Source organism: Sorex fumeus, unplaced genomic scaffold, assembly GCF_029834395.1.
Source record: "Sorex fumeus unplaced genomic scaffold, SorFum_2.1 ptg000006l, whole genome shotgun sequence".
Taxonomy (NCBI): Eukaryota; Metazoa; Chordata; class Mammalia; order Eulipotyphla; family Soricidae; genus Sorex; species Sorex fumeus.
The window spans coordinates 57,736,179-57,761,179 of NW_026606063.1; the positions used below are offsets into that span (position 1 = coordinate 57,736,179).

Consider the following 25,001-nt stretch of genomic DNA (forward strand, 5'->3'; position numbering starts at 1 on the left):
ACCATCAAAACCAGCTATCAGAGGGTGTAAACAGAATGGATTAAAGAAAAAAATGTTTTGCCCTTACCTATCACATCTTTATTTGTTGACTCACCATGAAATACAGTTACAAAGTTGTTCACGATTGGATTGAATTAAAATTTTGGCTTGCAGTGAAGCATAGCTTTTCACTCTCCCTTTGGGGAAACATTTTTTTATTTGAAATTATCTAAAAGTGGATGAATAGATGCAATGAGTCAGTTTTCTATTGTGTTTGGGGCCACACCCAGTGGTACTCAGGGATCACTCCTGGCATGCTGTTTTCCTTGTGCAAGGCAAGTGCCTTCCCCACTGTACAGAGAGTCAATTTTCTGAACGCACTGAGATATGCTTGCAGCATTTTGGGGTTGGTCAGTAAAGCACGTGTTGTGTGTGTGTGTGTGTGTGGGGGGGATACCTAGTGTCCCTCAAGGAGCTTCATTACAAGGGGTGGGCATGAAGCGGTAACTGAGCGCCCAAGGGCGTCCCTGGTGGTACAAGGCAGCGTTTTAGGAAATGCCTTTCTTTCCCGTCAACGCAGTCACCTTCGAGTCAAACAAAGGTGGAGGGAAGTGAAGTTCCTCCCCCATTTGGGGAACTGGCCATCCCGCACCCCTATTCTGCAGCCCTTTCTACCAAAGCGCCACTGCAGTTCTCCGTTGCTCTGCCCACATTGCTCCGGGGACAGGGTCCTGGACTCTGACATCAACCGGTCCACTCTTGTCTTGGGGTGCTCGGGGAGGGCAGCCCCAGGGTTCACTACGGGCACTACCCCCCCCCCCCAAAGCTGGGACACCCCTCCGGAGCTCCGCGGTCTCCAATTCGAGAATGAAGCGACCACCCCCCTTACCCCCCCGCGCCCGCCGCCTCTCAGGATGCACCGAGCACCGCGCCGGGTTCTAACAGGCCCCTGGCCGCGCCCCCTCGGCGGGGGCGGGGTCGGGAAGATGGCGGCGGTGCGGGCGGCGGAGGGTCCGACGGTCACTCTCCGAGGCGCCCTTGACTAGCCAGCTCGCCGCCGCGCCACCTATCTTGCTAGCGCTAGGGTTCCGGCGCGCGGCGCCAGGGGGCGGGAAGAGGCGCTTGACGAGCACTTGGCAGCGCCAATCACCGCCGAGAGAGCGGAGGGCGTCCAATCAGGACCCAGGCGGCGGAGACGAGGGTACGTAGTGGGGCGGCCGCGCATGTGGCAAGACACGGAACGGCTGGGACTTTGCCGTGCTCCTGGGGTCTTCGGCGCCGGCCTCGCTTTCCCGCGCGCGCTTGCACCGCGGCTCTGGCCGCCGACTTGAGGACGCCCGGAAGGCAGGGCTGACCGACAGGGCTTGACCGGCCGCCGGCCTTCCCCGGTTCGTGGCCGGAGCCGTGGAGGTGCCTGTGGTGCAACGGTTGCGGGGCCACCCCCGTTGCGGACTCTTCCCCCCGGAGGGGACTCTGAGTGGCTTGCTGCAGAGAGATGAAGAAGGGCCTGTTGGGCCGTGAGCTGAGCTCCGCGCCGGCCCTTTAGGGAGACTCGGCGGAGGGCAGCGATCTCCGGGAGGCCGCGCTCGCTTGCAGGCGCGCGGCGGGTCTGTGCGTGTGCGTGAGAGTGTGCGTGTGCGCGCGCGTGTGTGCGTGCGTGTGTGTGTTGGGGGCGCTCGCGGCTCGGCATGTTTCCGCGGAGGCCGCCGGCCGCGCTGGCCGCCTGGCTGGGGGGCGCGGGGGCGCGGGGCGGGGGCCTGCTGGGCCTGCTGGCCAATCAGTGCAGCTTCGTCACGGGCCTGCGCGTGCGGCGCGCGCAGCAGATCGCGCAGCTCTACGGGCGCCTGTACTCGGAGAGCGCGCGCCGCGTCCTCCTCGGCCGCCTGTGGCGTCGGCTCCGGGGCCGCCCGGGCCATGCCACTGCCCTGATGTCGGCCCTCGCCGGAGTCTTCGTGTGGGACGAGGAGAGGATCCAGGAGGAGGAGCTGCAGAGGTGGGCGCGGGGGTTGCGGGGCTCGCGTGGGCGGGCACTCGTGGGGCTCGTTCTTGCGCCGCGCGCCGGCTCCGCTCTGCGCTCCCCACGGGGGTGGGGGGGCTTGGCAGGTGGCGATGCTGTCGCTGTTGGAGCCAGGACCTGTTCCCTTTCGCCTCTCCGTTCACTGCAGGAGTGGGATTAGGAATGACCAGGTGTCGCAGGACGTCTTTGAATCGGGACGTTCCAGCTGAGGGCCAAAGGAGGCGTAACCTTTTTTATGCTTTTTGGGTCACACCCGGCGATGCACAGGGGTTACTCCCGGCTCATGCACTCAGGAATTCCTCCTGGTGGTGCTCGGGGGACCATATGGGATGCTAGCGATCGAACCTGGGTCGGCCGCGTGCAAGGCAAACGCCCTACCAGCTGTGCTATCGCTCCAGCCCCGCGAGGTGTAACCTTTAAAAAACAAACTTGTCCAGAAAGGTGCACCTGCGAACCAGCCTTTTCGGACGTGGGCTCGGTGCATAGTTATGCGGCTCCTCGGCCCCCGTGATTCCGTGTGCAATTCGGTGAGAAATGTCCGGCGAGCTCCTTGATCGTTTGTGGCCGATTTAGGGGAGGCTAGACGGGCCTTAGCCCTCGGGGATAACCCAGCCTAAGAATTAGGTCATTGTTGTTGTCCTAATACAGAGCTTAAGGAGAGCTGTGCGGGCGACCCCTTCCTCAGCTGCGAATGTCACGGGCCTCGTGGGAAATTGTAGAGTTGTGCCTTGGGTTGACGATCTCTGCTTCTAAGTCTGAGACCCCTTAGTTTTCCTGGAAGCTTGGGATAGGGAGGGTGACACCGTCCCTGGCACCTGTCCCAAAGCCTTGCTTTCAATGTTGTTACATTGTTTCTCTTTCTTTTTTGGTGGTGATGGGCACTGCCTGTGAGCCTTAGGGGCTGCTCCGAGCTGGTTTATGAGGTCGCGAGCTCCCAGGGAGCAAGATCAGAGCCCCTGCAAAGCATGCAGAGCGCCTTGAGGTACCCTTCTTGTCCGGTATTTTCCGTTTTGGGGTTTTTTTTTTTTTTTGGTTATTTTCTTTTTATAACGGTGTGAATCTGTTTCCTTTTCCCCCCCACACTCCACCCTCTAAAACTGTGAAACTGACTTGAGGGATTTAGCACAATCCTCTCTCCGGATAAATCCCACACAAGTCTATTTATTCTAGACGGTGCTTCTGGTAGTCCACATTCTGGGCTAAGTTAAAAATGGAAATAAGCTTAATAAAGTTAGCACTCTGCTCCTTGGCGGTGGAATAGCCAAGATGCCAGACAGCTATTTGTGCAACACCATGTGGGAAAATACAAGTCTATTTTTAGAACTTGCGTTTCTTTTCCTAGCAGGATGGATGGCTTTGGGGGGGGGGGCAGTGTTCAGGGGTCACTCCTGGCAAGGTTCAAGAGAGCTGTATGTGCTACCTGGGGTGGAACTTGGGTTGGTTGCATGCAAGGCAACCCTTACCCACGGTATTACCCGTCTAGCCTCTGGATGACTATTTTGAAAATAATAATTTTCAGATCATTTTAAATCATAATCACAAAAAGCTTTATTCACAAAAGATGTAAACTTTTTAAGCCTGGTAGGGAGTTTGCCAATTTTCTGCTAGTATTTTTTTTATTGCTTACCTGTTTAATGAAGTAAAGGTGTGAGAAATTTTTGTTTAGCAACATTCTGACTTCTCCATAGTAAATCTTAAGTCAGTGACAGGGAGAGTTCTTAGGTTTGTTCATGGGGTTCAGTTGCCTAGATATGTTCAATGACCAGAGATCTATTTCTAACCCCTTTTGTTTAGCTAGGTTTTTTAGGCATGTACCATACAGATTCACTCTCTGGGCCACCAGTGCCACAGTTTGGATGGGCACACCTACCAACGCAATGATAAGGGCCATCCAGATATCCAGATGGCATACATTGCTCCTGAAGTGTGACAGCCTTCAACACTTGATGACGTGGCCTTTTTTCCTTGTTTTGGATCAACACCCAGTAGTGCTCAGGGATTACGCCTGGCTCTCAGTTCAGGAGTTGCTTTTGGCAATGCTTGTGGGGCAATAATGGGGTGCTGGGGATCGAACCCAGGTGAGCTGCATGCCAAGGCAAATGCCCTACCTGCTGTACTATCACTCTGGGCCCAGGTGATGTGACCTTGATGGGCAATTTTGATTGTTTTCACAATGAGCATGAAGATTTCACAATGAGCATGAAGATTTGAACCTTTTGGTTTTCATTATTTGGTAGGGTTTTCGGAGTCAAATGAACAGAAGAGTATTTTGTGATCACCTAAGTTTGCTGTGGGAAGAACTTATTTCATGTATTTTTATTGTGGATATGTCCTGGAATTTGTGTTCATTCAGTCTCCCACTTATGGGAACTCCATAGGGGAGAAGATAGGAAATGGATGAGGTAAACATTTGTTTGAGTCAGTCACTATGGCAGAAAGAGTTCAGCCAAGAGATGGACAGGCCCACTGTTTCTATTTTCCTTTCTTTTCAGACTCTGAAACTTAGGGAGCAGTTGAAACACTTTTGGTTCTAATCTAGTAAATAAACAGTTACAAGCCTTGTATTAAACAATCTTGAAACTTCAAGAAATTAGGTGAAAGCCACTTCACTATGGGAATTTTATATAGCATGATCCTTCATTTAACAACACTTTAATGAGTTCATGGTTGAATTGACTCAGACACTTAAATTTTCATTAAATATGGGCTGGAATGATAGTAGAGCAGATAGGGTGTTTGCCTTGCACGTGGCCAACCGTAGTTTGATCCTTGGCATCCCATATAGTCCCCTGAACACCACCAGGAGTAGTAACCCCTGAACATTGCTGTGGCCCCAAAACAAAACAACAAAAATTCATCAAGTTGTTTGTCTTGAGATTTGTTACTTTGATATGCAAATAAAATAATATCCAACTATATATTGGTTTGAGTTATGTATATATATGTGTGTGTGCGTATATATATTCTTTTTGTGTCACACCTGGCGATGTACCAGGGTTACTCCTGGCTCTGCACTCAGGAATTACTCTTGGTGGTGCTCAGGGGAACATATGGGATGCTGGGAATTGAACCTGGGTTGGCCCTGTGCAAGGCGAACACCCTACCCGCTATACTATCACTCCAACCCCGCCACCACCACATTTAAAATGTTTCCATCTGGAACCCCAAACCCTGCCCCCAAAGCAGAAGTAATTTATTTTGTATTGCTTGTTACAAATAATCCACTAAAAATGATGTAAAAAATTTTCTTACAGGAAAGTGTGTGAAGATTTTGTATTTCACCCATGAGCCATTAAACCCTTCTATAAGAGATTACTAACATGTTGTTAAAACTTGAGCCTTGTGTACTTATTTATATATGTGTGTTTATAAATTTGCCCGTAATATTGGTTGCCTTCTGCTTTAAGCCCCATCAGATGTGGTGTGCTACTCTTGGTATAACAGTGGTGTAAAGCATGAGATGTCTCGAGGCCGCAAATGGAGTAAATTCACTTGTGGGTGAGGCCTTTCCAAGTGTGTGGAGAGCGGCCGTGAGCATGGCAGTGATTGAGTTCTGGAGGTTTTCAGCTGCCAGGGCTGACGCTGTTGGGGTAGGGAGAGGAACTCACCAGCCCCGTTTGAGTTGGCCCCAAAAGACACAGCCTGGTATGTGATCTAGAGGCATCTCTATGGCATATCGTTCTGTGCTCTCTTCTGAGAGATTTATTGTTGAGTCTCTGGATCGTGGCTGTTAATGAGATTATATGGCACCAGGGTCAGTTTGCGGACGTGACTGCCAAGTTGCCAGAAGCAGAGGGACGTGGGGGGAGGTCACCCATTTCCAGCTCCGTTGAGCCTGGGGCAAACTAATTTTATACTACTGTTTTTATTCATTGGTATTGGATATAGGGGTATGTAGGATATTACTTTGAATGTGTTTTAAAGCTTATGTTTGTTTTTTTAAATGAGTTTCTACTTACGAGTTTCTGTACAACAGAAAAAAGAATAATTTAGCTTCTCTTTTTGCTGAGGAACATGTTAAGAGGAACTGAGGAACTGGAGCAGTAGTATAGCGGGGAGGGCATTTGCCTTGCATGAGGCCAACCTGGGAATCCCCGGCATCCAGTATGGTCCCCTGAACACCACTAAGAGTAATTCCTGAGTGCAGAACCAGGAGTAAGTCCTGAGCGTCGCCAGGTGTGACCCAAAAAACTAAAGCAAAAAATAAGGAACTCATAAGCCTAGCAATAGCAAACTAATTTGAGAACAGAAGTACTTTGCATAAACTGACTTCATTGATGGGACCTATTCTGGGAATAAAAATGTCTTTTAAATCTTGAATCAATATGGGGCTAGACAGATAAAATAGGTTAAGGCACTTACCTTGCATAGACTGGCCCCAGTTCTATCTCTAGCACCAGAAATGGTCCCCTGCGCACCACATACTGTCCCTGCTCACAGAGGCAGGAGAGAAACCTTTGCACTCCCCCCCACCCCCCGATCTTGTGCTGGTATTCTCACTCAGTTGGCTTCTATTAAACATTAAGTAGAGCTAGAGAGATAGTACAGTAGGTAAGGTGTTTGTTAGCCCACCAAGAGTGATCCCTGAGCACAGATCCAGGAGTAACTGCCAGAACATGGCTCAAAAACAAACAAAAAATAAGCTTATTAAACTGTGAAACAAAATAACTTGCAGTCACCATTTTTAGTACAAGCTGGTATTCATGTGTTTTACAGAAAAACACAATAGTACTTTTATTGTTTTGGAACATTAAAATCTACCAGAACAAAAAGAGGAAGGAAGTTAAGAAATGTGAACAGCTAAGGGGGAAATATTATATTAACTCCCTTTTTTTTGTGCCACTCCCAACTGTATTTGGGGCTTATTCTTAGCTCTCTGTTGAGGGACCATTCTTGGCAGGGTTCGGAGGATCATCTTGGGTACCAGGGAATGAACCTGGTTGGCCATGTGTGAGGCACTTGCTCTAAGAATTTGATTGTCAGCAAAGTTCTTAAAGAAAATGGACTGTTTTCCCATTTACAGGGCATTTAGAATAATTTGAACATTGTGGTATGCTAGATAAATGAGCAAATAAAAAAAAGTCTTTAACTTGGCCTTTTTTTGGTGACAACACTTTAGGATATTTTACTGATACTGATCATCAGTGTTACATTAAGCTAACCTAAATTTTGGGGACTTGTTTTCATTATTTCACTATTAAGCAGTTAGCAAAGAGTTAGCTAATATCCTTTTGCTATTAGTTTTTTTTTCCCTAGTAACATTTGTTTTGAATAGTCCATGTGTGTATCTGTGTGTCCGTCCCCACTGAAAAAAATTGAGACCTGGGGCGGGAGTGATAGTACAGCGGGAAGGGCATTTGCCTTGCACGCGGCCGACCCGGGTTCCATTCCCAGCATCCCATATGGTCCCCCGAGCACCGCTAGGAGTAATTCCTGAGTGCAGAGCCAGGAGTTACCCCCAAGCACTGTGGAGTGTGACACCCCCCCCCAAAATTGAGATCTGAGGTGAGGGGATCATGTGATCTGGGTCTTAACTGAAATTTCTGGTTTCAGTGATGGCTTTATTTGGATCATTCTGGACCTTTTAGTAAGCTCTAGTGGGGGCAGGATTCTCTTAGATAAACTCGACACGGTTGTGCTTGTTTTATTTTCGTACCTTCAGTTTTTATGTCTCTCTGCCTTTCTCAAATAATTAAAATGACTTTAGTTTTGGGAAAAGGAAAGCATTGATTAACTTTCTTGATCTTTTTAATAATCTGATTCTGCTATTTTGGGAATAATCTTTTTGTCCTCTCTGTTTTAAGTCCTTTTGAATAACAAGGTTTAGATGCCCATTTGACACCAAATCTGAGCAGATTTGACATATGCATTTCAGAGTTACATGATTCAGAGGTTTTCCTTCCTTCACATGCCTACCATGTCAGACTTTAGAAATTGAGACCCTTCAAGAGTCTTGTCTAGGTATTTTGTCTTTCAGTGATTTTTTACTTTTCATTAAGGCACTGTGATTTACAAAGTTATTCATAGTTGAATTTCAGGCAGGCACTCTGCCTGTTCCAACCACACTCTTACCCATTACCATTACCAGGGTTACCTTCCCTTCACCATAGTTTACAAACTATTCCTCAACAAAACACAAATAAAGTGCGACATTAATGGGCCTTGAAAATAATGCAAAATGAGGGGCCAGAGTGATAGAGCAGTAGGTAAGTTACTTCTCTTGCACACTGCTGACCTGGGCTTGATTTCCAGCATCACATGGTTCTTTGAGCAGCATTGCCAAGAGTGATCCTTGAACGCAGACATGGGTAGGCCCCGAGTACTGTCTGATATGCACCCTGCCCCCAAAAATAAATAAATAAGATTTGGGTCATGTATATATATGAAGCGCCCAGAACAGGCAGGTCATACTTGTGTACCCTCGCTCTGGCCACAAGTATAATCTTTTTGACTTTAGTGAAAAAGTACTGAATTGTATTCTGTGAGGGGGTATGGAGGTATGTGAATTGTATTTGTTTTTTAAAAGAAGGAAAGCATATACATACTTTTACAATGTTATTAGAGAGACAAACAACTCAATAAAAAATGGTCAGAGGGTATCAGTGGCATTTTAGAGTCATAAATGTAATCGTTAACTTCTGAGGGCTATTTATATGCCAGGTATTAAGCACATAAAATTTAGTTTTTATAATCAAGTACTATAGTATCACTTGAGTCGTAACTATTATTACCCATTTTATGGGTTCATAAATTGGGTCTGGTCTAAGTAATTTAGTATTCTAGTAAATGTTAGACTGGAATTCAAACACAAGAACTCAGATTTTTATTACATTTGATCTTTTTATAAACACATGTCATTATTTTGTTCTTTTTTTTTTTTTGCCTTTTGGGTCACACCCAGCGATGTTCAGGGGTCACTCCTGGCTGTGCACTCAGGAACCACTCCTGGTGGTGCTGAGGGGACCGTATGGGACACCAGGGATCGAACCCGGGTCGGCCGCATGCAAGGCAAATGCCCTACCCGCTGTGCTATCTCTCCGGCCCCCCTGTTCTTTATTTTTCTTCTTTGTTTTGGGGCCAAATCCGGCCATGCTCAGAGCTTGCTCCTGGCTCTGTGCTCAGGGATCACTCTTGGTGGTGTTCAAGGGACCGTCTGGGATGCTGGGGATTGAAACTGTATTGGGTGCGTGCAAGGCAAAAGTTCTACCCGTTCATTGTACTATGGCTCTGACTCTTGTTTTTTTATTTAAATGAGGATTTTTGTTTATTTCCCATTCCATTTGTTGTTAAGATGACTCCGAGTCTGACACGCTTGGTTATGCACCAGGGAGCTCACCAACAGCCCCAGGATAGTACTTGGTGGGGTGGGGAGTGCCATGGATCAAGCTGAATGTAACCTCGTGCCTGCAGGATAGGCCTTAGTTCACTATGAAGAACTTGGTCCTACCACTAAGTCATACCAAGGTCTACACATGCACTGTTCTCATGAAAGTTTGTGTGTGAGCGCTTCATTTTGTAGGATTGACTCCGGCACACGTGCCTGTTGCTCTCTTTCCAGGTCCATTGATGAGATGAAACGGTTGGAGGAAATGTCATATGTGTTTGAGAGCCCTGGAGTTGGACGCCACCCTCCAGAACCAAAATCTCAAACGGAAGGAAATGAAGACTCGGGGGCCAAAGAACAGCCATGGGAAATGGTGATGGAAAAGAAACACTTCAAGCTGTGGCGGCGCCCAATTACAGGCTCCCATCTTTACCAGTACAGAGGTGAGCCAGCCTGAGTGCTGGTCATTGGCGCCAGGGTTCGCCCGCTGTGCAGGACTGCTGTTGCTTGTCTGAAGTGTTCTGTTGATTGTTAGAACCATTCAGAATGATTGTTAATTTCCATTTTTCTCTCTCCTATGACATGGGGCTCACTGTCTTCTTGGCTCTCCTGGGTTCTTTTACTTTCCTGTTCCAGTGGGATTTCTAGTTTTTGAATCTACCACTAAAATCTTGCCTAATATTCTACAAATGAAATGCAGCTTAGTCCTAAGGATAAGGTGGATCATTAGCGAGACAAAAGTCCCCTTTCCGGGTAGGGGAGATTGCTTGGAGGACTGGAGTGCAAGCTTTTATTGTGGAAACCCTGTGTTCAGCCCATGGCATCACATGTTCTCCCAGGTGCTGTTGGATATGGCAGAAAATCACCCCCCCACATACCTTTCTCTTTCTTGTCTTTCTAGTATTTGGAACCTACACAGATGTGACACCCCGGCAGTTCTTCAATGTTCAGGTAAGGCTACTTTTTCTTCCTAAATTTGGACCCTCTAAGCCTAGGAATCCTTTCATCATCACCCAGAACTAATTCCTCTGACTCAGATACATCATCCAGTGTCAGATAGCAACTGGCAAACATTTGACCTATAATTATTTTTTCAGTAGAAATAGGTTGCCGCCCTTTCATAGGCTCTTAGGGAGATCCGATCGAGAAATAGATTTGAATACTTTGGTATACTTTATAAGGCTTTATATTTCGGTTTATCGTTCATTTTTGGTGATGCTAGGGATTGAGCATAGACCTCTCACACAGGTAAGGCAAGCACTCTACCATTGAGTTACATCTCTGGACCCTTGCTTTTTAGTTTTTCCTAAACATCTTGGAAGTTGTGTACATCATGGCCTTTTATTCTTAAACCCTTCAGTGTGTATTTCCTAAAACTAGACCTATTCTTGGGGCTGGAGTTAGATAGCACAGCGGGTAGGGCGTTTGCCTTGCATGCGGCCGACCCGGGTTCGATTCCCAGCATCCCATATGGTTCCCTGAGCACCGCCAGGAGTAATTCCTGAGTGCAGAGCCAGGAAGTAACCCCTGTGCCTTGCCGGGTGTGACCCAAAAAACAAAAAAACAACTAGACCTATTCTTGTTTTGATTTGTTTTGGGGCCATAGCCAGCAGTAATCAGGGCTAACTCCTGGTTTTGAGCTCAGGGATCACCCCTGGCTTTCTTGAAAGACCAGATGGGGTGCCAGGGATCAAAGCTGGGTCATCTGTATGCAAAACAAGTGCCCTTCCCACTAGGCTCCAGGGCCTATTGTTTTACCCGATGACGCACCACCGCAGAAAATTTAGCAGTGAGGTGGTGCTCATGTTTGTATTCCAGTTTTCTTTGTTGGTGTAGCAGTGTCCTTGATAGCATTGAAGCATCTATACTTTCTCAGTACAGGTACTTAATGAATAAAAGTAAAGAGTATCTGTTCAAAGACTTGTTTTCTTTTTGTGAGGGGGGAGAGTGCCAAGGTTCAAACTCAGGGCTTCAAGCATACAGTATGCACTCTGTAGTGTGCTGCATTCGTGACCTCTCTCAACTCTTCATGGTGTTCTCTTTCTGCAGCTGGATACAGAATATAGAAAAAAGTGGGATGCGCTGGTCATCAAGCTGGAAGTGATTGAGAGGGACGTGATTAGTGGTTCTGAGGTTCTTCACTGGGTAACTCACTTCCCTGTGAGTATTTTCACTTCTGGTTTCACTGTTACGATGATCACCTGAGCATAATACTAATCCTGCCCCTCTGTTTCTTTAGTATCCTATGTACTCACGGGATTATGTTTATGTTCGGCGGTATAGTGTGGATCAGGAAAACAACGTGATGGTGTTGGTGTCGCGGTATGTCTGTTGTTTCCCTGTGGGTCCTGCTGAGTGCTTTCAGTTTTTCTTGTTTTTTTGGGGGGTATGGGGTGGGGTGGGATTTGGGCCACATTCGGCAGTGCTCAGGGCTTATTTCTGGCTTTGTACTTTGGGATCATTTCTACTGGTGCCGGGGATTGAATCTAGGTCATGGAAAGCCAGCGCCTTCCCCACTGTCCGATGACTGTGTCCTTCATCGATGTTTGTGTTGGAAGTTCACATAGGACTAAGAACCCAGGCATCCCACTTAGAATATGTGTGGGCTGGAACTGGTGGTGTCTAAAAAGGTGGAAGGGGGCGTTGCCTTTTTGTTTAACCTTTTCTTCGGTTCCTTAATGTTGGTAGTTTTTTGTTGTTGTTTGGGTGACACTGAGCAGGGTCAGACTTACTACTAGCTCTGGCTCTGGGGACCATCTGGTATGTTGGGGTCAAACCCAAGTTGGCTGTATACAAGGCAAATGCTTTACCCACTGTACTGTCACTGTCACTCTAGCTCCTAATTTGGTAATTTTAAAAGAATTGCTTTTTTGTTGTTGTTTTTTGGGGGGTGTGGTGGGAGGGTCACAATTGGCTGTACTCAGGGCTTTCTCCTGGCTCTGCAATCGGGTCAGTTTGGCATACTCAGGGGAACATATGTAACGTTGAACCTGGGTTGGCTGTGTGCAAGGCAAGCATCGTTTTTGAAAAATAAAATAAAATTTATTTCGTCTTTTTGGTCACACCTAGCAATGCTCAGGGGTTTCTCCTGACTTGCACCAAGGAATTACTCCTGGTGAGACCTATGGGATACCAGGAATCGAACCCGGGTCGGCTGTGTGCAAGACAAACGCTCTTACCCACTGTACTGTTTCTCTGGCCTCAACAAGGCAAGCATCTTAAACCAGCTGTATTATCTCTCTGGCCCCAAGAAGCGCTTTCTTCAGTACAAAATGAGCCACGACTCACCAGCGGAGCTCAAACCTATTTTGTTTTTTTTAACTTTCTTTGTATTTATTAATCTTGGTGACGCTGCTATTTTAGAAATTAGGGACCAACTTTTACGTTTTCCTCCTAATGCTGATTTCTTTTTTAAATGATGACTTGTATGTAGATATTATTAAGAGTTTTCTTAATTTTCCTCTTTCCCAGTGCGGTGGAGCATCCTAGTGTGCCAGAGTCTCCAGAATTTGTGCGGGTCAGGTCATATGAATCCCAGATGGTTATCCGTCCTCACAAGTCATTTGATGAGGTGAGTTTTACAGGACCTAAGAGGTGATACCTACGATTTTGGAATTGTCTCAAGGAATATCTTTGAGCTAGGGAGTTACAGGACAACTTTTCTGAAAGTTGGTATTTTTCAGACTCCATTAGAGCTCGTTAAAAGAGCTGAGATATGGTCTGCAAGTTGGCATTTTGGGGAAGTTGCCAAGTGAATCTAATGCTAATGTCCTGGGAACCAGGCTTTGGGAACCCTTCTTGGAAGGAGGCACACTCGGTGGTGCTTAGGGCTCTGCACTCAGGAATCATTCCTGGCAGTGCTCGGGGAACCATGTGGGGTGTCAGGGATTGAATCCAGGTTGACCGCATGCAAGGCAAACGCCCTACCCACTGTACTATACCTTCGGCGCCAACTTCTGTACTGTATTCAAAGAAGTATTTTTCAAACCACGAATTGCTGTCCATAACTGAATGATATAATTAATGTAATTCATGATGACTAGCTTTTGCAGGGTGGTCCACACTGCCTCAGTACTTGGAAGCCCTGCGGGCGGACCATGTGGTGCTGGGCATTGTCAGTCATGTGTAAGGCATGTGCCTTACCCCTGTACTATCTCTGGCCCCATGGCTGACAGTTTTTTGGGGGCGGTGGCACACCTGTCGATGTTCAAGGGTCACTCCCAACTCTGCACTTAAGAATCATTTTTTTTTTTTTTTTATAATTTATTTATTTATTGAATCACTGTGGGAAAAGTTACAGAGCTTTCGGGTTTAGGTCTCAGTCATGTAGATACCAAACACATTTCCCTTTACCAATACTCATTTTTAACCCCGAACCCCAATAGACCCCTACCTCCCACCCCTTCCAATTCTTTGTGAGGCAGATGAGTTCTAGTTAATATTCTATCTACTTTGACTAGATAGATTATTTCGATAGAAGATGCACAATTATTGTTTAGAGTTTACGACCCACCCCCCCCCCAATCAGACATGCTGAAACAGCGTTGTGAAATGAAGAATCATTTTTGGCCCTGCTCCAGGGATCCTATGGAATGTCAGGGATTGGGCCCGCTGTACTATCTTTCTGACCCCTGATGTTTTTTCCTTTCCTTTTTTTTTAAAGATAGAATGAAAATTGAATTGCAGATATGTTTCGTGAGACTTGTTCGGTCACATAAATATGTATGGATGTATATGAGAAAGGACAAAAGGATCATTTGTGGTGTGTTGTAAACAGTTTGCCAACGCTTGCTTTAGGCATAGCAAAGGAGGATGACTGCAGCTGCTGCTTGCTGACCCCTTAGCCTGAGGAAGATGGGGGCTGTGATAAGGGAAGGAGTGTGGTGGCCAGCTTAGGCCTTACTTTCTTCACTTGTATTACTTTTGAAATTTGAACCATGTCTATGTATTGCCCATCTAGAAAAAAAGAAAAAGGTGTTTTTTTGTTTTTTTGTTTTTTTTGTTTTTGCTTTTGCTCTTTGGGTCACACCCAGCAATGCTCAGGGATTAGTTCTGGCTCTGCACTCAGGAATTACTCCTGGCGGTGCTTGGGGGACCATATAGGATGCTGGGGACTGAACCCGGGTCGACCGGGTGCAAGGCAAACGCCCTACCTGTTGTACCATCGCTCTGGCCCCAAGATGTGCTTTTTGAAACTATGATTGTGAAACAATTGAGGTATAATTGGGCTGGCACCTCCAAGGGTCTTGCATCTGGCAGCACTCAGCGAATTTCTTTCAGCTAAGGTGCAGAATAATAGAAATGATCTGCATGAACCTTTCCACCTTTTTTAAGGCTTATGAGTCAAGAGCATTCATTATTTTGGTGTGAGGAATTGAACCTAGGGCCTCACCTATGCAAAAAAGGTACTCTAATGCTGAGCTGCATCCCCATCTGATAGAATTAATTCCTCTCATATATTTGGGCTGGAGTGACATAGCACAGTGGGTAGGGCGTTTGCCTTGCATGCGGCCGGGTCGGCTGGCCCGAGTTTAATTCCTCTGCCTTCGATTCCTCCGCCCCTCTTGGAGAGCCCAGCAAGCTATCGAGAGTATCTGGTTTGCACTGCAAAGCCTGACAAGCTCCCCGTGACGTATTCGATATGCCAAAACACAGTAACAAGTCTCACAATGTTACTGGGCCCGCTCAAGCAAATCGATGAACAACGGGAAGACAGTGACAGTGACATATGTTTGTGACATGTTGTAAATAAAAAGGTTGGACTTGGGTTGGTTCTCGTGGGTAGAGGAAAACAGGAAGTTGGTCCATGATGAGCATGTGTTCAGAGGTACATTAGATTAGGGAGGGAGGAGTGATACGTTTCACTGACCCTGCGCAGAGGAGATTTGAAAACCAAGCAGCTGAGTTTGGATTGGTCCAGTGGAAAGTAGCTCCTTCAGCTAAATATGATGTTTTGTTTTACTTTTTTTTTCTTCCCCCTTTTGGGTCACACCCGGTGATACTCAGGGGTTACTCCTGGCTCTGTGCTCAGAAATCACTCCTGGCAGTGTTCAGGGGACCATAGAGGTCCCTCAGGGATTGAACCCAGTTTGGCTGCATACAGGACAAATTCCCTGCCCTCTGTACTATTGCTACGGCCCCTTATTTTACTTTTTAATTTTGTTTTTAATTACTGAAATTTGAAATGTATTTAAAAAATGCATTTGGGGGATAGTATAATGAATAGTATATCTCTATCCCTAGCTCCAGTGATAATAAACTCATGGCCAGAGTTGTTTTTCTCTACCCTTTCCTATCCCTGCCCCCCCCCCCCCGCCCCCATTCTTTGGAAGCAAATTAGAACACTTCTGAGTTGCTTGTAATTGCTGTAGCAGTTTGACCAAGAGACCTTGTCACTGGAGAGATACGAGGGAGGGCCAGTTTTATTTATGTTTGGGAACTCAACCTGGCTACCACCAAGAAAGGCCAAGCCCTGAATGCAGTTCACAAAGAGCTTTTATAGGCCAGACATGTTTCTAGGAGAAATGTGTTTATTCAGTGGTTGCTAACATGCACGATAATTGGTACAATCAGTGATTAATAGTTTGCTTTGAACTCCATACATTTACTATACATTTATTAATGTGATCCCAGCCTTACTCTCTTGCTCTTGCTCTGTTCTCTCTCTTTTTTTTTTTTATCCACTTTTTGGGTCACACTCAGCGATGCACAGGGGTTACTCCTGGCTCATGCACTCAGGAATTACCCCTGGCAGTGCCTGGGGGACCATATGGAATGCTGGGAATCGAACCCGGGTCGGCTGCGTGCAAGGCAAAAACCCTACCTACTGAGCTATCACTCCAGCCCCTCTTGCTCTGTTCTTGCCATAACTTTGTGATTTATACTCGTTTGTTTCTGCCCTGCTCCAAGGATGGGTCATGCAGATGTTCTGCCCCTAGTTTCCTGGTTTAAAATCAATAAAGATAGAAAATTAGGAAGTCAGGGTTCTTTGTACTCTTCCGTTTGTCCTTGAGAAGCCTGGTGGCCCCACTGCTGATTCTTGGCTAACCAGGCCAGTGGTGCAGTACAAGGGCCCAAATGCTGTGCTACTGGGGACAACCTCCCCACCCCCCCAACCTTAGACCTACACCCAGTGGTGCTGAGGCCTCTAGGGCTGTTCCCTGCCAAGGTGGTGGGGGGGACCATGTAGTGACGGTGATGAATGAACCAGGATGGGCACATGTGGGCTTGTGCCTTAACTGTTTTACTATCTCCTTACCCTTTGTCCTTACTCTTGTTGATTGTGTTTCTTGTTATTTCCTTTGGCTGCTATAATCTTACTCATTTGTTTGGGGCAAGATATTAGAGGGCAAGTAATGTCTTCATTGTCTTTGTGAATTTAGAAGTGGTTCATAGTAGCTCAGATCCATTATTTCATTAAGGTGTACGAAAAGCAGATTGAGTCAGTTGGTATCCAGTGTGCTCGGAGCTCAACCTCTGCAGTGTGTTGGGCAGTCAGTGTGGTGCCAGGGATCAAAACACGTGCGTAAGGCAAGCACCTTAGCTTCTGAACTCTCTCTGATGCTGGATTATAGAATTAATTTTTTCAATTACAAGGTGGAATGCCTTAATGGAAAGTTGTTTTAATTAATAAATTCCTATAGATAAGTAGAGAAGGGAGATGCCTGGTTTGTGTCCTTAATATTTCCTAATTTCCAAAATAATGGACTTTTTTAAAAATGTATTATTTTTATTTTTTTTGCTTTTTGGGTCACACCTGGCTCTGCACAGGGCACAGGGGTTACTCCTGGCTCTGCACTCAGGAGTTACTCCTGGCGGTGCTCAGGGGACCATATGGGATGCTGGAAATCGAACCCGGGTCGGCCGCTGTGCTATCTTTCCAGCCCCCTTGAGTTGTTTTTTAGGTAGCATAGTTACAAGCTTGATAAATTTTTTGGGGAGAAGGCTTTTGTGCCGCACCTTGTAGTGGGAAAGGCAAGTGCTCTACCCCGTCAGTGTACTATCTTTACAGCCCTATTTTTGTTGGGCCACTCCAGGGACCATATGTGATGCTAGGAATTACAACCAGGTCATTGGTGACATGGCTGCATGCTAAGCAAGTGCCTTGCCTCTTGCAGTTTCTCTCTGGCTTCTAAAATTTTAAAGTCACTTGAAATAGGTCGTCTCTTGAGTTTTTATTGCCATAGTTAGGTTCCTTGTTCTCACGTTATTTTTGATTTTGAAATTTTTCTTGAAAGTTTTGATTTTTAGATTCTGTTCTTGAGATTTTTAGATTCTGTTCTTGAAATTTTTAATTGGGTGACCAAAAATACTTCTCTCCAGGATCTTTTTTTTAAGGTTTTAATAACTGTCCTTGTGGTGAGTACTATTCCTACTGGACATACTTTACCCTTCCTTCCTAATAACTTCATTAATATGCAGTGAGTGTATATTACTGCAGGGTGTGTGTGTGTGTGTGTGTGTGTGTGTGTGTGGTGCTGGGAACACTGCTGCTGAGCCACATTCCAGCCTTATGCACCTGTTATTGTTGTTTTACGGTCACACCCAGTGGTGCTCAGTCTCTGTGCTCAAGGCTCATTCCTTGCAGGGCTTGGGGGGTCAGATGTAGTGCTGGGGGTTGAGCCTGGCTTGGCCTGTACACACAGGCTAGGCAAGTATCCTCCCAGCTGTACTATCTTTTGGTCCCAAGAAATTGACTATGTTTTGACTAAAGTGACTCGAGATTAAGCAGTTTATTCAGAGGAAAGAGACTTGGATGTAGAGGCCCAACAGTATAGTCACACCTCTGCCACTGAGTTTGCTTAAAGTGAGGACATAAAAGTGGTTATTTCTGGGGCCAGAGAGATAGCTCATGCTTTGAATCCAAGGGGCCCAGAAGCTGTATGATCACCAAGCACTGCTGGATAAGTTCCCCAAACCAAGCCCAGTCTCAAAAAAAAAAAAAGTGGTTTTCTGGGGCCGGAGCTATATATAGTGTAGTGGGTAGGGTGTTTGCCTTGCATGCGGCCAACCTGGGTTTGATTCCCAGCGTCCCATGTTGTCCCCTAAGCAGTGCCAGGAGTTTAATTTCTGAGTGTAGAACCAGGAGTAACTCCTGAGCATTACCAGCTGTGACCCCCTCTCCCCCCGTAGTTTTCTCTTTTTTATGTGTGTGTTGGGGGTGGGGGGCGGAGGGGGGAGATTTGGGCCACACCCAGTGGTGCTCAGGGCTTACTCCTGGCTCCACACTGAGGTATCCCTCTTGGCAGTGCTGGGGGACTATAGGGGTACTGAGGATCGAACACGATGATGTGCGAAGCGAGCACCCTATCCACTGTAGTATCTCTCTGGCCCCCAAAATGGTTATTTCTTAGCTCTTTGGGGGAACCATCATTGTTTCAGGCAGCTCCTAGGATCAGAACACCTATAAGTCTCTTGAATGCCCGGCCCTTCAGTGACAGGGCTGAACCAGAGAATGAGAGGGAGCATGAACCTTGCAGTCAGAGTGCTGCCCTCCTCTGAGGAAGCTTCACACAGAGTACAGTCCTCCGGCAGGGGAAGAACTGCAGCAGCTGAGATTGTTCGAGTCAGAGCCCACGGTTGTTAGCAGGGGCTGGTGCCATAGATCCCCTCTGCCTTGCACGAGCTCCAGTTCCGGGGCCCGGGAAGGAAAGCAGGTGTTCAGCGTAAATCATGTACTTTGCACGCGGAGGAAACTTGGGGTGCCACACTTAGCAGTATCTCTGGACTGGGACGCTAGGAGCCAATGCCCAGACCCGTTTTGAGGAGCAGTGTGCACGTGAGCCTTACTATGGATTGCAGTCTCTTGGATCGTTAGTATTTACTCTTGCATAAGGTAAAAAAAAAGAAATGGTACTCTGAAAAAAAAAAAGATACTTTGTCCCAAATCAGGTCAGGGTTAGTCTGTGGTTCTGGATATGAAGGTTGTGGTGTGTCATTAATATAGCTTTGTCTTTTTTTTCCCCCCAATTATTAGCCTCATTTTATTAATCTGGCATTCTTACTCTAAATAGTAAAGCAGTATTATCAAGTAAAGTTTACAGATTGCATTAAGATGCACTCTTAATAGGTTATAGTACTGTAAGGATTAAAAATTGTCTAACATCATGTAGCCACCATTATAATATCATACATAATAGTTCCACACTTTTCTTTTCCAGAACGGTTTTGACTACTTATTGACATACAGTGACAACCCCCAGACTGTGTTTCCTCGATACTGCGTCAGTTGGATGGTTTCCAGTGGTAAGTGGGTACTGGGTTTTTGTTTTTTTTTTTGTGCCACGCCTGGTGGATGTCAGGGGCTATGCCCAACTCTGTGCTTGGTTGTCCTTCTAGCTGTTTTTGGCGGGGGGGCAGCACATGGTTTGGGGCTGGCGGGAGTGGTCAGACCTGGTCCTTCTGTCTTCCTCTATGCGGTGCATGCACTTAGCCCACTGACTGTCTTTGAAAGGGTACTTGTATGTTGGGCCTGGGACCTGGATCAGACTTTTTGGGGTTGGGGGGGGCTACACCTGGCAATGGGCAGGGTTAACTCCTGGCTCTACACTCAGGAACCACACCTGATGTTGCTACGGGAACCACATGGGATGCCAGGAATCAATCCTGGCCCAGCTGAGTGCAAGACAAAGCGCCTTACCTGCCGCACTCTCTCTGTCCCCTGGGTCAGACTTCTTTTTCTCTACCTTCCCCTGTCCCCAGGTGTGGGGGATCTAACCCAGGGCTTCATGGGAAAGGCACGTGCTCTACACTGAGTTCTAGTCCTGGCCCCTCTTTAGCTTCTTAGTGGCAGACAGATTTTAGTACTGATGATCTGGGTAATACAGGAGTGAAAGTGTTTGCCTTGCATGTGGCCGATTCTGATTGTGTCTTCGGCACCGTAGGCTGCCCCCCTTTTCCCTCCCAGCCCAGCACCACTGGAAGCAACCCTGAGCACAACCCCAAGGAGCACTGCTGGGTGTGGCCCAGATCTTCCCTCAAGGGGAAAAGAAAAAAGATGAGTGCTTGTCTAACTGGCACCTCCTTAGGGAACACTGGGTAGATGTCAGAGCCTTCACCTCCGGTTTGGAGAACTCAGAATTCCAGAGTCTCAAACATAGCAAGTTTTAAGAATATTTAATTCTTCAAGGATGGACATTCGTGCATTTAGTATTTTTCTTTTTAGTTAGTGGTGGTGGAGGCCATAAGAAATGCGGATGTAGAAAATGTGGTTGTAGGGGCTGTAGAGGAACAGAGCAGGTAGGGCGCTTGCCTGGGTTTGATCCCCTGCATTTGCCCCAAGAGCTCTGCTGGATGTGGCCCAAAACCAAAAAGAAAACGTGGCACAGCCACCTAGCATGGGAACAGAGCACTCCCTCTATGACAGACTGTATTCACGGCTCTTACTACACCTTTCTCTCTTTTTTCTTTTTGGCCACACCCAGCAGTGTTCAGGAGTTACTCCCAGCTCTGCACTCAGGAATCACACTTGGCAGTGCTCAGGGGATCACATATGGTGCCAGGGATTGAACCTTGGTCAGCTCTGTGTAGTGCAAATGCCCTACCCGCTGTACCATCTCTCCAGCTCCCCTCTCCTCATTTTTTGCCTTGAAAAGTATCATTTGAGTTTTCTTTCAATGTAGGCAACTTCTCGCACTAGAGGAGAATGAACAAAGGATTAGTTGTTCCTATTTGGCATTTGTCTAAAGTTGGTAGATGCTTAAAAAGGCTGTAGCACTGTGTGATATTTAATCACCTGAAGGAGAGTCTTTGGGAATGTATGTGACCTGATCAAAGGGTCAGTGGTCATGGGTTATTTTCACTCTATACATTTAGGGACTCAGATGCCACTTCAAAAGTTGAAATCAGGCCTCTCTCTCTCCCTCCGTCCTCCTCTCCGTGTCCCCTCCCCCTTCCCTTCCCCCTCTCCCCTCATCTCCCCTCCTTTTAAGGCAACCATATGGGACACTGGGGATTGAACCTGGGTTGAGCACGTGCAAGGCAAGCACCCTATTCACTGTACTGTCTTTCTGGACCCTCTTTAAGGAACAACCTGTGCCCTTTCTCACAGATACCTGGCCTTTTAGTTTTGAGCCTCCTACTAGATTGTATGTCAGCCTGTGTAATTTTTCTCTCTCCCAATAGGTATGCCAGATTTCCTGGAGAAGCTGCATACAGCCACTTTAAAAGCCAAGAACATGGAGATCAAAGTGAAGGACTATATCTCTGCTAAGTCTCTAGAAATGGGTAGTGAAGCCAAGACCACCACCACCTCATCTGAGCGGAAGAACGAGGGTAGCTGTGGCCCTGCCCGGATTGAGTATGCTTGAAGGACTTGGGAGAAGGAGGACTGGGCTTCTAGCCCAACTTGTCGCTCTGCTACAGATCAGGGCGTTGGCTGTAACCATCCATGCAAGATAATTCAGTAGCTGGCTTCTGATTTTATTCAGAACCTTTATTGTTCTTGATCAAAACGGAGAGAAAGAGACATCCCTGGGGGCACTGTCAGAGTCTCAGGGCAGGCATTTTAAATTCAGTATTTTACTGAGCTAATCTGGAACAAGCCTTCTTCCTTGGTCCAGAAGGGGGCAGCTTGTATATGTGCTTCCTGAGTAGTTTTCTCTGCCAACATTCCAGTTCCTACCATCACATCTTCAGCAGTATTGGGTTTTCTTCAGTTTGGAAGGCCCAGTTGGAAAGTATGAAGGTCTGGTTGAGTCTTTCAGGAGGGGTCATGGAAAGCTCTTGGTAACGTTTCTGGTGTTGAATAGATATGAACTGTTGCTTGGCAGTGTAAGTGCCTTTTCTTTGCCTTGCTTCTCTTTAGGGACATCAGGTTTGTGTCAAGAAATGTCTCTCTCAGCCCCATTGACTTACCCAGTCCAAAGCAGCTTCCTCTGAATTGACTATTTCTTCTGTATGCATGCATCATATTCTTTTGGTTCATCTTCTAAAACATTAGTCCACATTTATCAAGAGCCTGGGGAAGTAAATACTTTCTTCTAGAAAGTGGCTTTCTGAAAAGAAAAAAATTAAAAATTGAAAAAAGAACGGGGCTGGAGAGATAGCACAGCGGGTAGGACGTTTGCCTTGCACGTGGCTGACCTGGGTTCGATTCCCAGCATCCTCTGAGCACCGCCAGGAGTTAACTCCTAAGTGCGGAGCCAGGAGTAACCCTTGTGCACTGCCAGGTGTGACCCAAAAAAGAAAAAAAAAATAGTGGCTTTCTTTGTCAGCAGTGTTACAATAAAAGGGTCAGTGGAGATCTTATTCAAAATACATTAATTTCAGTTCAAAAAAGTTTTTTTTTTTTCATTTTTTTTAATTTTTAGATAAATTTATGTCAAAAAGTAGTAATTGTGGATGTAAATGGGATTTCTTCAGAGTCTGCTTGGAAAACCAATTTTGATTCAGGCATTTTTCACACTTAAGGCTAGACTGGACGCCAAGGAGGCTGAGGCAGAGAATGGGGGTCGGCCTTCTCCCTGGAAGCTCTCCAAGGCTGTGTAAATGAAAACTCACAGTTCCACCCCACATGCTGCTGTAATGGGAATTCAGTTTGTGTCAGTTCCTCTGAGAAAGTTCTTTTCCTCTCCTCTGAGCTAAAATAAAAGCAAACTCGACTATTCAGTTGGACTCACATCCAGACGGTATGAATTGGCCTGGCTACTATTAGGAGAACAGGGATCACAATTTAAACTCCCCCCCCCCCCCCCCCCACACACACACACACTTTCTTAGAATTTAAACAGCTAGATTTGTCCTTTCTCTCTCTGCTTGCTACCTTTCTGTGTTACTGAAAAAGGGATCTAAACCTGAGACTAACTGAAGCCCGTTGACACTTTGTTGCCTGTCAAGTTTTGTGCCAAGAAAAACAACTGCCCGGCTTTCATGCTTTGCCTTCCCTGGTCAGTGGCAGAGCAGGGAGGCGCGTCGAGCCTATTTCCATTGGTCGTTGCTCTCCTCCCATTCCAGGACCTGAGAGAGGTCAGGGCAGAGTCCCGGGCTGCGTCTGACTTGGCACCTGTGGGTATTGGGCATGTGCGAGTGTGTGAGTCCGTAGGTGCTAAGAGACTGTGTGCTGCTCGGGATCTGATTTCTCGGCAACTGGACTTTACACTTGGGGCTCGGTCTGTTCATTTGCTTCTGTCATTGAATGATTTTCACTCCTGTGACATTTTTATCAAATGTGTGAATAAATAAAGATTGGTACAAAAGAGTTTTGTCATTGAGCACATGGTGGGTGGGAACATATGTGTTGGGCTTATCCTTCCTATCTACTCCTAGGTCTGATCTGAAGGTGGGTGTCACTGGGAGGTTGTGGAGCAGGGTTTGTGACATGCAACTTAACCTGTTTACATCCTGGAACCTTTCCAGGCGACCAGTCTAACAGCTTAAAACAGCTTAAATCTAACAGCTTAAATCTCTTGATCCACTAATCCATACTCTTAGCTTTTAAGGAAGGACCAGCATAGAAGAAACTGTTAAGAAACAATGTTAAGAGCATGGCTGAGAGTTTAATTTGGGAGGGGGGCAGGTCTGTGGGATGCCCAGGTTCTATCCTTATTAGTATTCATGGTCACCCAGAATTGCTGGGTTTGGCCCCCAAACCAGAATGCCCCTGGCTGGAAAGGAGGGGTGAAATTCTTGAGCTGAGATGCACACAGGATGGGAAGTAAGATCAGTCGCTCTTGCAGTTCTGCAAGAATTCAGATGTGTCCAAGGTGACTCTGTAATGAGATGCTGATGCCTCCTCTCCTGGGACAGACCCAGCTCTTCCCACTCATCACTTCTTTCCGTTCCTGCTCCCTGGGCTCAGCCAAGATACTCCTCCTCGAAGATCTGGTGTGACAAGACTTAGCTCACCCCCCACTGTACCCCTGCCCCCAACATCTTATAGACGAGTAAATTTTATCTGGTTAACTCAAATCACAAAGAAAGCGATGCAGCCAGTACGCAGATTTTTCTTTTCACTTAAGAAAATGGAAATTCAAGAGATGCAACTTAAAGAAGCCGAGCATATTGCCGAGGATGTCAGCCGCACGTATGAAGAGGTGGCTCGGAAGTTGGTCATCATTTTTTGGGGGGTGGGGGAAGTTACACCCATTGAAGCCCAGGGGTTATTCCTGGCACTGTGCTGAGGAATTACTCCTGGCGGTGCTTGGAGGGACCATATGGGATGTCGGGGATTGAACCTGGATCAGCTGTGAGCAAGGCAAACGCCTTATCCGCTGGACTATTGCTCCGGTCACATCTGGTCATCATTGAGAGTGACCTGGAGCATGTATAGGAGCAGGTCAAGATCTCAGAAGGCCAAGTTGGACAACTGGAAGAGCAGCTAAGAATCAGACCTTGATCCGACCTTGAAAGCTTTAGTGACTAGCAAGGGCAAGTACTCGGAGAAGGAAGACAAATACAAGGAATAGATCAAGACTTTCCAACAAGCTAAAAGAGGCTGAGACTCAGGCTGAGTTTACAGAGTCAGTAACTAAAGTGGAGAAAAAGCATTGATGAAGAAGACAATCTGCTTAGAAAATGAAGGACGCGGATTTTATTTTTTTAATTTTTCAGTTGAATATGAGATAGACCATTACAAAGCTGTTTGTAATTGGGTTTCAGTCATACAATATTGCTGAGGATGTCAGCCACACGTATGAAGAGGTGGCTCGGAAGCTGGTCATTTTTTTGTGGGCAATAGTCCAG

The 25,001-nt window shown here is 46.6% G+C and overlaps 1 protein-coding gene across 1 annotated transcript; it reads left to right on the forward strand.

Annotated features, from left to right (window-relative positions):
* Nucleotides 1–1,652: 1,652 nt before the first annotated feature.
* STARD7 (StAR related lipid transfer domain containing 7) lies at nucleotides 1,653–23,511 on the forward strand. The gene is made up of 8 exons (XM_056122712.1): nucleotides 1,653–1,972; nucleotides 9,555–9,763; nucleotides 10,222–10,271; nucleotides 11,370–11,480; nucleotides 11,560–11,642; nucleotides 12,792–12,891; nucleotides 19,481–19,565; nucleotides 21,444–23,511. Exons 1-8 carry the CDS (start codon nucleotides 1,668–1,670, stop codon nucleotides 21,626–21,628), a joined length of 1,128 nt encoding a protein of 375 aa, XP_055978687.1. The 5' UTR covers nucleotides 1,653–1,667; the 3' UTR covers nucleotides 21,629–23,511.
* The last annotated feature ends 1,490 nt before the right edge of the window (nucleotides 23,512–25,001 follow it).

Excerpts from the sequence above, each read along its gene's own strand:
- STARD7 (XM_056122712.1), top strand. The coding sequence starts at position 1,668 with ATGTTTCCGCGGAGGCCGCCGGCCGCGCTGGCCGCCTGGCTGGGGGGC. Across the intron at positions 9,764-10,221 it reads CCATCTTTACCAGTACAGAG|TATTTGGAACCTACACAGAT; the intron begins GTGAGCCAGCCT and ends TTGTCTTTCTAG. Across the intron at positions 19,566-21,443 it reads CAGTTGGATGGTTTCCAGTG|GTATGCCAGATTTCCTGGAG; the intron begins GTAAGTGGGTAC and ends CTCTCCCAATAG.